We start from the raw sequence: 12420 nt of genomic DNA, 5'->3' as shown, positions 1-12420 counted from the left end.
GACAGTGCATAGTAATTATTTCTAAAAAAAACAAAAACAGGAATTTGGAGTGATATACTGCATACTTAACAACCCTACGGGGCATATCAGTCAAAAATGTCCATTTCACTGGATACAAAATAAGCCCCTAAGAGTCATATTATGTGTAGCCATTTTACATATGATGATTATATAGCTTTAAAGATCACACTAAAAATACAGTAAATTATTGTATACATTATATTACAGGGCTGAAGAAGCAGCTCAGTGAGTAAAGACACTGATTAGCACTGAGTTTGAAGGGGAGCCCGGTTCAATTCCCAGTGTTAGCTCCTTGTGACTTTGGGCAAGTCCCTTTATCTCCCTGTGCCTCAGGCACCAAAAACATAGATTGTAAGCTCCACAGGGGCTGTGTCTGCAAAAATGTCTCTGTAAAGTGCTACGTAAAAACTAGTAGCGCTATACAAGAACAAACAAATATTATTATAAATGCTGTAACAACCTCTTGCTATTTTTTGCTTTATTATCTGCAGTTGTCCTAACTCAGGGGTAGGCAACCTGCAGCTCCCGAGCCGCATACGGCTCTTTCAGCACCTACATGCGGCTCTCCTCACTGTGCTGCTGTGGGGGGTGCCCGGCCAGTGCTGGTCGGGCCTCTTGTTGCCACCCGGCATCTCCCCAGCTGCTGGCATGCCTCCTGCACTGTCCCAATGTAAGTGTGTATAAATGTGTAACACATGTACCCGCACCCTCTGGGAGATACCGCTTCAGCTACACGGTGTTCTGGTGCGCGTACTTGTGAGGGTCCAGGAGAGCTGAGCTGTCTGCGATGGGATGGAGACCAGGACAGACTTTTGGTGACCTCTGATGTTCTTTATCTGGTGATCAGCGCCTCCAGCTTCAGTGGACTCCAGGGTTTCTGGAGGCAGTCCCCACTGAAGCAATCATATGCACCCCTGCCCAACAGACCGGAAACTCAGGCAGGGGTATGCAGAACAGAAGGGGTTTATTAAGCAGTCACTGCAGTTCTTATCCATACAGTGGATGCAGGGTTCTCAGAGAATCCCAGGTCTCTGGGTGGTGCTGGCTCTTCTAATGTGGAGCCTTAGATGTTTCTGAGCCAGCCAGCCAGCCATGAGGGCCGGGCTGGCCACTCTCTCCCACAGGGAGAAGACAGGCCACACACCTCCACTCTCTTGGTAGGGTGGGAGAGCACTCACTAACTTTGGTACTTCCCCTCTGAGGAACCAGAAGGGGAGGGCTCAAGGTCTTTACCCTGATAGGCTGCACACAGACCCTGAGTCCCCACCACACTTCTGGCATTCACGAGAGTAGCATGAGGGGGGTCAATTGCCCACAGGACTGCCTGTCACAGCCTAGACTACTAAAGACTTATGTGCAGGGGGGAAAGACAGCCAGAGTGGAGTCACCATGTTACATATGTATGTGTGCATGTATTTGGGGGGTAAGTAGTGTGTGGATTTGGGGAGGGTAATTGTGTGTGTATTTGGGGACGATAGTGTGGGCATGTATTGGAGGGGTAGTGTGTGTATGTGTATTGGGGGGTAGTGTGCGCATGTACTTGGGAGGGTAGTGTGTGTGCATGTATTTGGGAGGGTAGTGTGTGCATGTATTTGGGAGGGTAGTGTGTGTGCATGTATTTGGGAGGGTAGTGTGTGTGCTGTATTTGGGGGGGGGTAGTGAATGTGTATGTATTGTGTATTTGAAAATGACAAACTGTTTTGCACGAAAAAATAATGAAAAATAAATAAATAAAGAGACTTATTCTAATTCTGATTAAAGTAAGTTTGTCGTATGTTAATGCTTATACAGTATATACCTATTAGTGTGTGTACAGTATATGTATGTGTTTGGGGGAGTGTAATATTCATGTTGCGGCTCTCTGAATATTTTGGACAATTAAATTTTTTTATAAAATGGCTCTTGTTCCTTGAAAGTTTGCAGACCCCTGTCCTAGCTCATTAAACAGGTTCCAGTTTCCTCCCGGAATTGAAGAGGTTAAAATAAATGACTGTGAAATTCTGGAATCGTTATGTTTACAGAGACAACAACGTGAGGAAAATGCAGAAAGTGCAAAAATCGCAGGTGCTGGTGTGAAAACTGAAACTGTGAGACAAAGATAGGGGAAAAGAAGAGAGAGAACTGGAAGCGGACGCAGAGAGAGAGAGAGAGTGGGGAATATAATTGTTAAAATACAGACTACAGGCAAGGAGCTTTATACAGAATAAGATAATAAAAGGCACCCGCCCCAATACTCACTTCAGTAAGTGACATTTCTGTTATACTATGATCTGAACTGGACTGTGTTGTACATCTATAAAGTGACTGTCATATTAAGATATTTGACAAAGCCGTGAAGTAAAAAATTGAGGATGTTGAATTAGTACTGGGGATATCTTAAAACTCAATATACCATTTGTACGTTCTTACCTTGTGGATATACTGTATCTGTATAAAATAGAATGTAGCCATGAATGGTCCAGACTATACTTTCTGCCTCCTGTCATGTAAGTCCCGGTAGTTATAGGCAGTGGCAGGCTGTCCTGTGGGGTTTACCCCCCCTCAAGCAACCTCCTTGAGTGGGAGGAGTGGAGGTGAGGCATGGTCTGCGAGTTACCCAATCTGTGTGCAGTCCAGGTCCCCTCCCCTTCTGCACTAAGGAGGAGGAACGCCAAATTATCGTGATTCCAAGTCTCCCCCTCCTTGGGTAGGGACATGCAGTTGTAGCCTACTTCTCCTGGGGCTGACAGCAGCCAAAGATCTGAACAGAGTGCCAGGCCTCAAGACTTCAAGAACGCCGGTACCATCCAGAGGTCTGGGACCTATCCTAAAACCCTATGCAGTTGCTCAACTGCAGTGGCTGCTACAATAGAGGATCCTGTTTTATATACCCCTGCCTAAGTTACAGTCTATTGAGTAGGGGTATACTTGAAGACTGTCATGGTGCAGACTGTCTCCAGTAACCCTGGAGCCTGCTATGACTGGAGGCGTTGCACCAAAGACCGGAATTCAGCCTGAGGATCACCAAAAGCCTGTCCTGTTTCCCCTTACCATCGCCGACGCTCATCTCTCCTGAACCGTCACCGGTAACAAGCACCATGACACCTGCAGCTTTAGAAAGATCTCCAGGGGTGGGGGGTGGAGATTGGGGAGCAGCGCTGCAGCATAATTTATAGAAGGTCCTTTTTTTAAAAACTGGGTTATTAATAAGGGAATTGAGAGAGGATCCCTAGCAGTGATGTAGGGGAGGGGGTGGGGGGTGTTATCATTTGATGCAGCACAGACAAAACTGCTCCACAAGATGGCGGCTGCTTGTTAAATGTTTGTTTTTCTCATTCTAATGTTTTACTGCTTTATAAACCTACAAAGATCATTACATGGTGTCAGAGGTGCTGAATGAGAGGGAGAAGTCACTTTGCTATTGTTTTCGGTGCTGGGAACAGAAGACAGACAAAGGAAGTGGAGCAATAAGCAACAGAGCCCCAAAGGCTGTTGGGTGGCGATGGACGAAACTGTCAAAATCCTGGAATGTCTCGAGCTTTCCATTCAAAATCCATTCCGCTGTGTAAAATCCGTCAACAGATTGTTCCAGTTTCGATCTGTGCGGATTAATTCAAAACCGTCATTGGATACAATGCGGATGGATTCATTGGATACAATGCGGATGGATTCATTGGATACAATGCGGACGGATTCATTGGATACAATGCGGATGGATTCATTGGATACAATGCGGACGGATTCATTGGATACAATGCGGACGGATTCATTGGATACAATGCGGACGGATTCATTGGATACAATGCGGACGAATTCATTGGATACAATGCGGACGGATTCATTGGATACAATGCGGACGGATTTTGAAGAATTCAATCCGTGGATTCTGCAATCCGTTGGCGGATTGTAAAAACTCTGCGAATGGATTTTGAAATCAGTGTGTGTGTGTGTCAGTGTCTGTGTGTGCCAGTGTCTATGTGTGCCAGTGTCTGCGTGTGCCAGTGCCTGTGTGTGCCAGTGTCTCTGTGTGCCAGTTTGTGTGTGTGTCAGTGTCAGTGTGTCAGTGTGTGTCAGTGTTTGTGTGTGTCTGTGTGTTTGGGGGGGGGGGGAGGATCTCAAGCAGGCTCTCCCAGCAGTGGTCTGGAGACGCCGTTGGCGAGTCTGCAAGCCCCGAGCCAGCCACCCTCTCCCCTCCCCATGTGGAGGTACAGGGAGGGGGTGTTCAGGAGAGGGAGAGAGTGTGTGTGTGTGTGTGTGTGAGCAGTGGCGACTCCTGGTGGAAGCTGGCAACACCGATGGCCTGATGCTTTATGTCAGACTCCATGCCATTGCCTATGCTTTCGCCACAGCTTGTTCCTGTATCTGTTCCTGTACCAGTCCTGTACTGTATTGAAGTCCTGTTCATATTAAAGGCCCTTGCTATTTAACTAGATTTCGCCAGTCTGTTTCCTGCTATCAAGTCCCAGACCTGTCCCTGCTCCGTAGTCTCAGTTCCTGCTCCCCTGCCCAGTTCCTGCTTCCATGTTCTGCTGTTGCCTTCCTGTTGCTGAACCTCTGCATGTTGCCATGACGATCCTGCTTGCTGCCTGCCACTGACCCCTGCTTGCCCATGACGATCCTGCTTGCTGCCTGCCACTGACCCCTGCTTGCCCACGACGATCCGACATGCCGCTTGCCACCAACCTCAGCCCGTGACCCCAACAATCTTGCCTGCTCCCGCTTTTCCAGCCACCGAGGTCCTACCCGCTTCTGGAGTCTCCCTCGTGACAGTGTGTATGTGTGAGCGGTGACGCCTCCTGGTGGAAGCTGGCAACACCGACGGCCTCTTCTGCCAGGAGAGATGTCACTTCCGTCACCACTGACTTCTGTCTCCAATCAACTAATTCACGCAGCTAAAGAAGTTTCACTTCAAAAAATCCAGAAAAGTCAAATCACCCTGTTTGAGACTGATTTGTGGAAAACCACTGACCAAAGAAATCGTCCGATCCAAGGTAAAAACAAATCTGCATAAACATTGTGCCCCTCGCTACTCTTGAGTAAGTAATGGATGCATTGCAATACCCTATCAACCTCACAGCAAAATGGCAATGCTGCAGGGAACTGGAAAAGCTTCAGGAAGAGATTTGAACTTTTTGCTGGCCATACCAGCTGAGGAGATAGACGATAAAGTTATATCATCAATATCTTGACGTGTTTTGAGAAAGAAAGCATTGTTTATTTATGTAGCACCCTTGCGGTATGCTAGAATTTATCTTAGTGGAGTAGAGCTAAGGGGTTAAATCCTTGGCAGGCCCTAGTTCATATAGCTAATGTTAAGTAACTAATCTGAAGTAATTTATAATAATAGCATGTTCTTGTATAGCGCTGGTAGGTTTACGTAGTGCTTTACAGAGACATTTTGCAGGCACAGGTCCCTGCCCCGTGGAGCTTACAATCGATGTTTTTGGTGCCTGAGGCATAGAGAGATAAAGTGACTTGCCCAAGGTCACAAGGACTTGATCACAGGGAATTGAACTAGGCTCCCCTGCTTCAAACTCAGTGCCAGTCAGTGTCTTTACTCACTGAGCCACTCCCTCTCCCTGGTGTTCTTACATTATTTCAGAATTTTCCTGTGGCTATAACTGCACCCCACACCTTGTCAGGGTCTAGCTGGCGGCCAATGATATAGACTTTTGCTAACCCAGGGATCTGTCTCAGAGCTAGGCGCAATTCAGACTTCGTGGTCTTTCGAGGAACTTGACCTATGGCTACCGGGGAGGTATCTGACATTCCAGGGCCCACTGATGAAAAATCTGGCTAGATGGCAGCGACATACTTTCTGATGTAAGTACCCCAATTCGTATCTTAGCAGAAGCTCACGATTCATCCTAATTACCAAAAGGTGGGCACAAGGTACACCTTTCCCCAACACCGTGGGAATACCCGGGAAAGGGGTGCTTCATTTGAAATAACTAAGTTTGAAGAAGGAACAAGTAGGAAGTTAAGGGAACTATTGAGAACATTTGGATAATATTGTAAGTCAAAAAGAAATTTGATTTGTAAGATATACAAATTTTTCTATGCATGCAAAAAGTGTCGAAACAATAGAGCAATATGTCACTGAATTGCTGACACGGAGTAAAACTTGTGCCTTTGATGATGAATTAACGGAGTCTGTGATCAGAGATCGAATCTTTTGTGGCCTCAAAGAAAATGTATTGAGAGAGACTTCTCCATGAACCCAATCTAACCTTAGATAAAACTCTCAAGATATACAAGGCAGTAACGTTGAAAGCACAGGCTGAATTCATTTGAACGGGTTATCCATGTCCTAAATACAAAAGAAGACAGTCACAACAAAAATCTAAATCACATGTGAGGAGAGCCACTGGTATGGGCTCTAGCATCAATAGAAGGTTATGTGGGAAGTGGGGGCTGCAGTATGGCCACAAACAAAGTGCAGCCTTTGGTAAGCTCTGTCATAAATGTGGCAAAAAATAATAATTTAGCGAAGTACTGTAAATCGCAGATGCAGAAAGGTCTCCGTCTCAAGAAAGTTATGTACTGTAGATTTGCTGGAAACAAGCACTGCTGAGAGGGACTGGATACAACAAATGACACTTAATCAAATACTCATTCCTTTGAAACTGAACACTTGAGCTCAGGCTAACATGCTGCCTGAAAAAGAATATAGGAGACTGAAAGGAAAGCCTAAAGTGAGCCCAACAAAAATTAAAGTATCAGGTTATTCTGATATTCCAGTGAAGGGAAGATGTAAAGCGGGTCCTCTCATTACAAGATTACACTCAACCTAGTTATGATATACTCATTTTGGAATTCCAGGACTTAATTCAAGGGCTTGGATGCTTTCCGATTGTACGCTTCAAAAGGAGGCAACTGCAGCTGCACACCTGAGATTAAATAGGGAGAAATGCATTTTTGGGATTAAAGAATTAACGTTTAATTTTGACGTTTTCCCATGAAGGTATCAAACTTGACAAAGGAGAAATGTTAGCCACATGAAAAAAATGCCTCGTTCGCAGTCAAAGAAGGAGGTTCAGTGGTTCCTGGGCAAAGTGAACAGCCTTGGAAAGTTTACCCCTAATACTGTATATCAAGAAGAACAACTCTTCTGAGGACACGCCTGGAAACAAATAAATAGTTACAGGGTCCAGAGGAATCGTGGGAAATTTGGAAACAACAATTGGTGCAAGAGCCAGAGTTGAATTTTTATACACCAGAAAGACTTATTAAAATTTCAGCATGTGTCAAAATAGGGGCTTAATTCTTTAAAAAGCACAAAGGGGGATATTTAGAGTTGACTAACGAGACTGGAGTTGTAGAGCAAACTCATTGCATGGGTGCAAATGTCCAGTTTGCAGCAATAACATCACAATTTAAAGTTGGCCAAAAATAGGCGCAAAAGGCAAGAAATATTATTACTTTTTAAAACACAGTGTACGTTTTAACTAATGAAGAGTGTATGGTAATACATTAAATATAATCTGGGAAAGCACATAAAAATGAAAAATGCTTGCCGCCATGTAAACGCTTCCAAAATGGTGAGCCGCTGTGCATTTTCTTCTACCAAGGATGTGTATGTCCTGAGTTTTGCTGATGTGTGTGATATGGTGTCACATGATGGCCTGATGATGTATGCAGACAAGGAATGCGGGTGCCCAAACAGTTATTAACGAGTTTCAAAATCGCCACCAACGATCTGTACGGAATCCTCACAGTTCCAAACTAAACCTGAAAACCCTATGTCTTTTGCCAACCCTTAGGGTTTTGAGTTTCGTTTGGATATTTGAGGACTCCGTACAGATCATTAGCGGCCATTTTGTAATTCTCACTACACTGTGGGGCATCTGACTAGTAGTAAAGCGGTGGGCAAAAGATCCCCTAGCAGCTGAAACATTGGAGTTAGCCGTCTGTGAGAGAACCGGAGCCACAGGTTGCGTGGGTGTTCCGTATTAACAACACTTAAAGCTTTTATTCTTTGGGCATCTTGTGAGTGCAATTCATTTTTATACTGCATGTTTTGTACAGTAAACTTTTCACAAAGTGTTTTTCTCTCTCTTTGATACAGTATACTTGAAGAGACGAGATCCTGATCTGAGAATCTGGTTGCTGGGAAATCTCACACTAGATGCAGTGACCTCCAAAATATACCTAAACGCTTGATTTTAATACACAAATTGTGAGTTCATTCAGCATCTTTTTTCATGTTCACGTATTATTTATCAGAATTGTACTATGTTCTGAATAATTTTTGTCCCATGGAATGTTTTGCGCCTCAACAATCTTAAAGAGAACAAATTTTTAAATGGAGGAAGATATCGTGGTTTGAGAGCAGCATAATTTCCAAGAATTGTATTATACAAGTGAAGGTGATAATATTAGGCGCAAAACAGTAAAGAGTGCTCACTGTTCTTAAAGTGATAAATAAGGTTGTGAAAAACAACAAAATGGATAAAATATATATATTGTAAATGTGGAATACAAATCAATAAAGATGTCGGAACTCCCTGCTCAAACCCTCTGGTAGGGCCTGTCTCCACGGGTCCAAAAACGTCAGAATATGTTCTCACAGTCGAGGGGGAGCATGAAATAAAGGAGAAACGACAACACCAACTCTAAGTGCAGTAGAATGGCACAGGTGGGTAAATCTCAGGCAGAAATATTGGCTCCAATGTATGCCTACTCACAAGATTAAAATGCAATACGGGCACATATGAGTGACACTCCTAATGAAGCCTTGATTGGGCAAAACGCGTAGAGTGGGCGGTCCTATCTTTGAGCACAGAAGCAAGTGGAGGAAGCAGGAGAGAGGCTGCAGACTACCAGCTCATCCACAGAAGCCGAGGGAGTGATGTCATTCTTGGGGGACAGAACGTGAGGCAGCAAGCAGTTACCATCGGCTTGCTGGCAACTGACCCAGGATCTTGATCCGAGACCGGAAGAGCGTTCAGAAGAGGCGGGGTGGTGAGCAGTGTGATGCGCAGTCTCCTCTTAACACTTGCGAGTACCTTTTTAATATTGATTCTTTGTAAGTGCGTTTTTTACATGTTTTAATATAAAGTTTTATTTATATACTGATCTGTGCTATGGAGCTATCCCTTCTTTACTGAGGTACACCCATTCACCAACACTGAGAGTGATAGCCTGTCCTGAGTTCCTGAGGACCACAGCATATGTGCCCGTATTGCATTTTAATCTTGTGAGTAGGCATACATTAGAGCCAAGATTTCAGCCTGACATTTACCCACCTGTGCCATTCTACTGCACTTAGAGTTGGTGTTGTCGTTTCTCCTTTTTTTCATGCTCCCCCTGGACTGTGAGAACATATACAAGAGTTGTATTATCACATTTATTATAATTTTGGACTATTAGACAACAGTATTAATTCACTCAGTGGTGTTTTTTTGGGCTTTTTCTATACATTCACTTCACTATAGCTAATACTGTATTAACTAGTTCTTTAAAAAAAAAAAAAAATAGGTGCTAGAAGATATTTTTTATTCCTGGATTTTTTGTAAATAATACAGGGTCGTACAGGTTATTTATTTTACAAAAGTGTATTGCACACCAAGATTTTCTATTTAGGATTATTGTGAATTTGTTGAGCTGCACAATTGTATTTCACAATAAATTAAGTAATTCCAATTTGTTCTTGGATCTTCCCCTTTTTGATTATTTTCCCTCAAAAGTAAATTTCTATTTAAACTTCTAGCCTGTTTTTAAGCTGAGGAACCCCAAAATAGGGGATATGCTTTTGTTGGAAATGACTCTTTTTATGTTAACGATTGAGATTCGTAATCTATAGCCCTGGAACAATTTATCTGAATTTGTCTAAATTGACCATTAGGAATGTTTTTTTAATCTAAGGACATAATGGCCACTTTTAACATCCCGGAAACCGTTAAGTTTTTTTTATACTAGGTTTAACTGTGGATTTCCATGTCTGGAGATACAATTAATACGCAATTAAAAGTAAAAACTAGGCCTCTATCTGTATTGTTTAAATATGTAATGAATGACTATAATGCATGTATCTCCTCTCCAAACTATTAAAATGCTATCTATGTATCTGCAATAGAAAAACAGATTTCTTTGAACAGATTGTTGTGCCACATATGGGACTCCTCTCAAAATTCTAAAAAAAGATATTTATCTTTTAATATAATATATTTATGCAAATATTGGTGCAAATCTGGATCCCATGGCAGTGCCCACTAGCTGTAAATAAAATTGAGACTGAAACCAAATAATTGTGTTTTTGTACAATCCAAAATGAACTCGTGTTGCAAAGGGAGCATATTTACAGATTGACCAAAGTAACACGTAACCTCCAATCCAAGATCATAACGTAAAGTATACATCAGCACACTGGATTTACATCACAAGACATTGGGTTCCCCCTTTACATTTTTTAAAAGTCGTAGTACATGTGAAGTATCTTTGGGATAAGACGTGAGCTTGACCATATAATGTTGTAAAAAAACAAATCTACCTATTGTGGCACATTAGATGTAAATGATCCAATACCTGAAATAATAGGTCTTCCAGGTGGGTGTTAAAAATAGTTATGGATTTTTGGTAAATGATATTAAATTGGAATCTCAGGTTGTTGGAAAAAAAAAATCTAATTTTTAGTTATGATATTGTTATCGTAGGCCAACTGTAATATATTCCTTAGTTCAATCTGATATTGCAAAGTTGGACAATGATCCAAAGTTTATGAAATCGGATCTTGTATGCGCTTCCAAAATATAATCATCATTGTTCTGTACAACTACAACCCTCCTTTGTCTGCGGCTTGATTATTAGATCGGACCATTGAATTAATGATTCAAGTCCCTTTCTTTCGCAAATAGTGAAATTCGAAGTATATTGAAAGTACTTATTCTCACACATGTATTTAAAAATCTCTCAAAACTGATTTATAAAATTATTCCCAAAAAATTATTTTGGCGTACTGCATGCAGGAAAAAAAATGTAGACATAGTTTTGAAATTAGAATGATATAATTAAATATGCAACCTTATCTGGTGTATCAAAACATACCGTAGTATTTTGCATAATATTTCTCAAAATTAACTTTTTGTGTGACTGATAAGTAGGTAATGTGATACCCCTTATTGGACCAACAAATAGTTGATATGTTACAAGATGTCAAACCTCTCAGGGTCCATATATATATATATAATAAAGAAATATGTGCGCAACCCAAAAAACACCTTAATATTGTGAATTACTATATACTATAGTGTACCATATAAATCACCCTTATACAATAGAGCTAAATGAAACAAATAGACTACTACATATAGGTACTACTCTACTATGAAAGTGTAATTCAAACCATACAATCCATTTGTTGTGGCGTGTGCTGCAAAATCAGAGAGTGGCTCAGCACTCACACAAACTAAGAGAAAAAAACACAAGGAAAGCGCAAAACGCAAATGGTGAAGTATGTCATATACAAATGTAATTGTGATAAGGAGGTAAGTATTCTGCGTACATCAATATAGGACAATATAAGCATTCACGTGCAACATTGCACGAAGTTACCGCATTGCAGTCATCTGGGTGTAAGGTAAGGCTCACTGGTTCAACAGCTGTCGTTAGCGCGACGTCATCAGCGTCTCTCACAGTCTGGACGTCTTCGCGATCTGCAGCTGCAGTCCTTGAGCTGATGGATTCACCGCACCGACCGGAGCATCTGTGTGGAGTGAGGCACTGTGTGCAAACCGCAAATGCGGGAGTCCGTACAGCAAGCAGTGCACGTCCGTGTTGAGGCACTCTCTCTGTATCCAGATCAACCGGTATGCAGCAATGGCATTCAGTCCCGGCGCTCGCGCACCTCAATGATGTTATGGGTAGCGTGTAGAGTAAACACGGAACGCACTAGGTCAATAGTAACTACCGCAGAGGCATAAAAAGACGCTGATGACGTCGCGCTAACGACAGCTGTTGAACCAGTGAGCCTTACCTTACACCCAGATGACTGCAATGCGGTAACTTCGTGCAATGTTGCACGTGAATGCTTATATTGTCCTATATTGATGTACGCAGAATACTTACCTCCTTATCACAATTACATTTGTATATGACATACTTCACCATTTGCGTTTTGAGCTTTTCTTGTGTTTTTTTCCATATATATATATATATATACACACACACACATTGTTTTTGATAAAATATTTTTAGATTTATTAATTTATATTAGAATTAATAAAGTAGATATGTGATTGTAACAGTTTTATTTTTTGACGTAGCAGCATTAGGGGTGCTATGTCACATTAGTATTTTTTCTTTATATGTTGTGTAATCATATAAAAATAGTTTTTATAGTAACATTTATTTTATGCACACAGGGGCCTCTTTGATTGGGGGTTCGGTGGTGACCAGCTACTCTAAGCCCCGCCCCCCAAT

General features: G+C 42.2%; 1 protein-coding gene across 1 annotated transcript in view; it reads right to left on the bottom strand.

Moving 5' to 3' along the window:
* CREB5 (cAMP responsive element binding protein 5) overlaps window positions 1-12420 on the bottom strand; it is a 370960-nt gene that overhangs the window by 335319 nt on the left and 23221 nt on the right. The window contains exons 3-4 of the mRNA XM_075586852.1: window positions 8753-8773; window positions 7709-7731 (exon numbers count right to left, since the gene is read on the bottom strand). Coding sequence (XP_075442967.1) covers window positions 7709-7731; window positions 8753-8773 — 44 coding nt within the window. The remainder of the gene's footprint in view (window positions 1-7708; window positions 7732-8752; window positions 8774-12420) is intronic.

Source organism: Ascaphus truei, chromosome 2 (assembly GCF_040206685.1).
Source record: "Ascaphus truei isolate aAscTru1 chromosome 2, aAscTru1.hap1, whole genome shotgun sequence".
Classification (NCBI taxonomy): Eukaryota; Metazoa; Chordata; class Amphibia; order Anura; family Ascaphidae; genus Ascaphus; species Ascaphus truei.
This window is presented reverse-complemented; position numbering and strand designations above follow the sequence as displayed.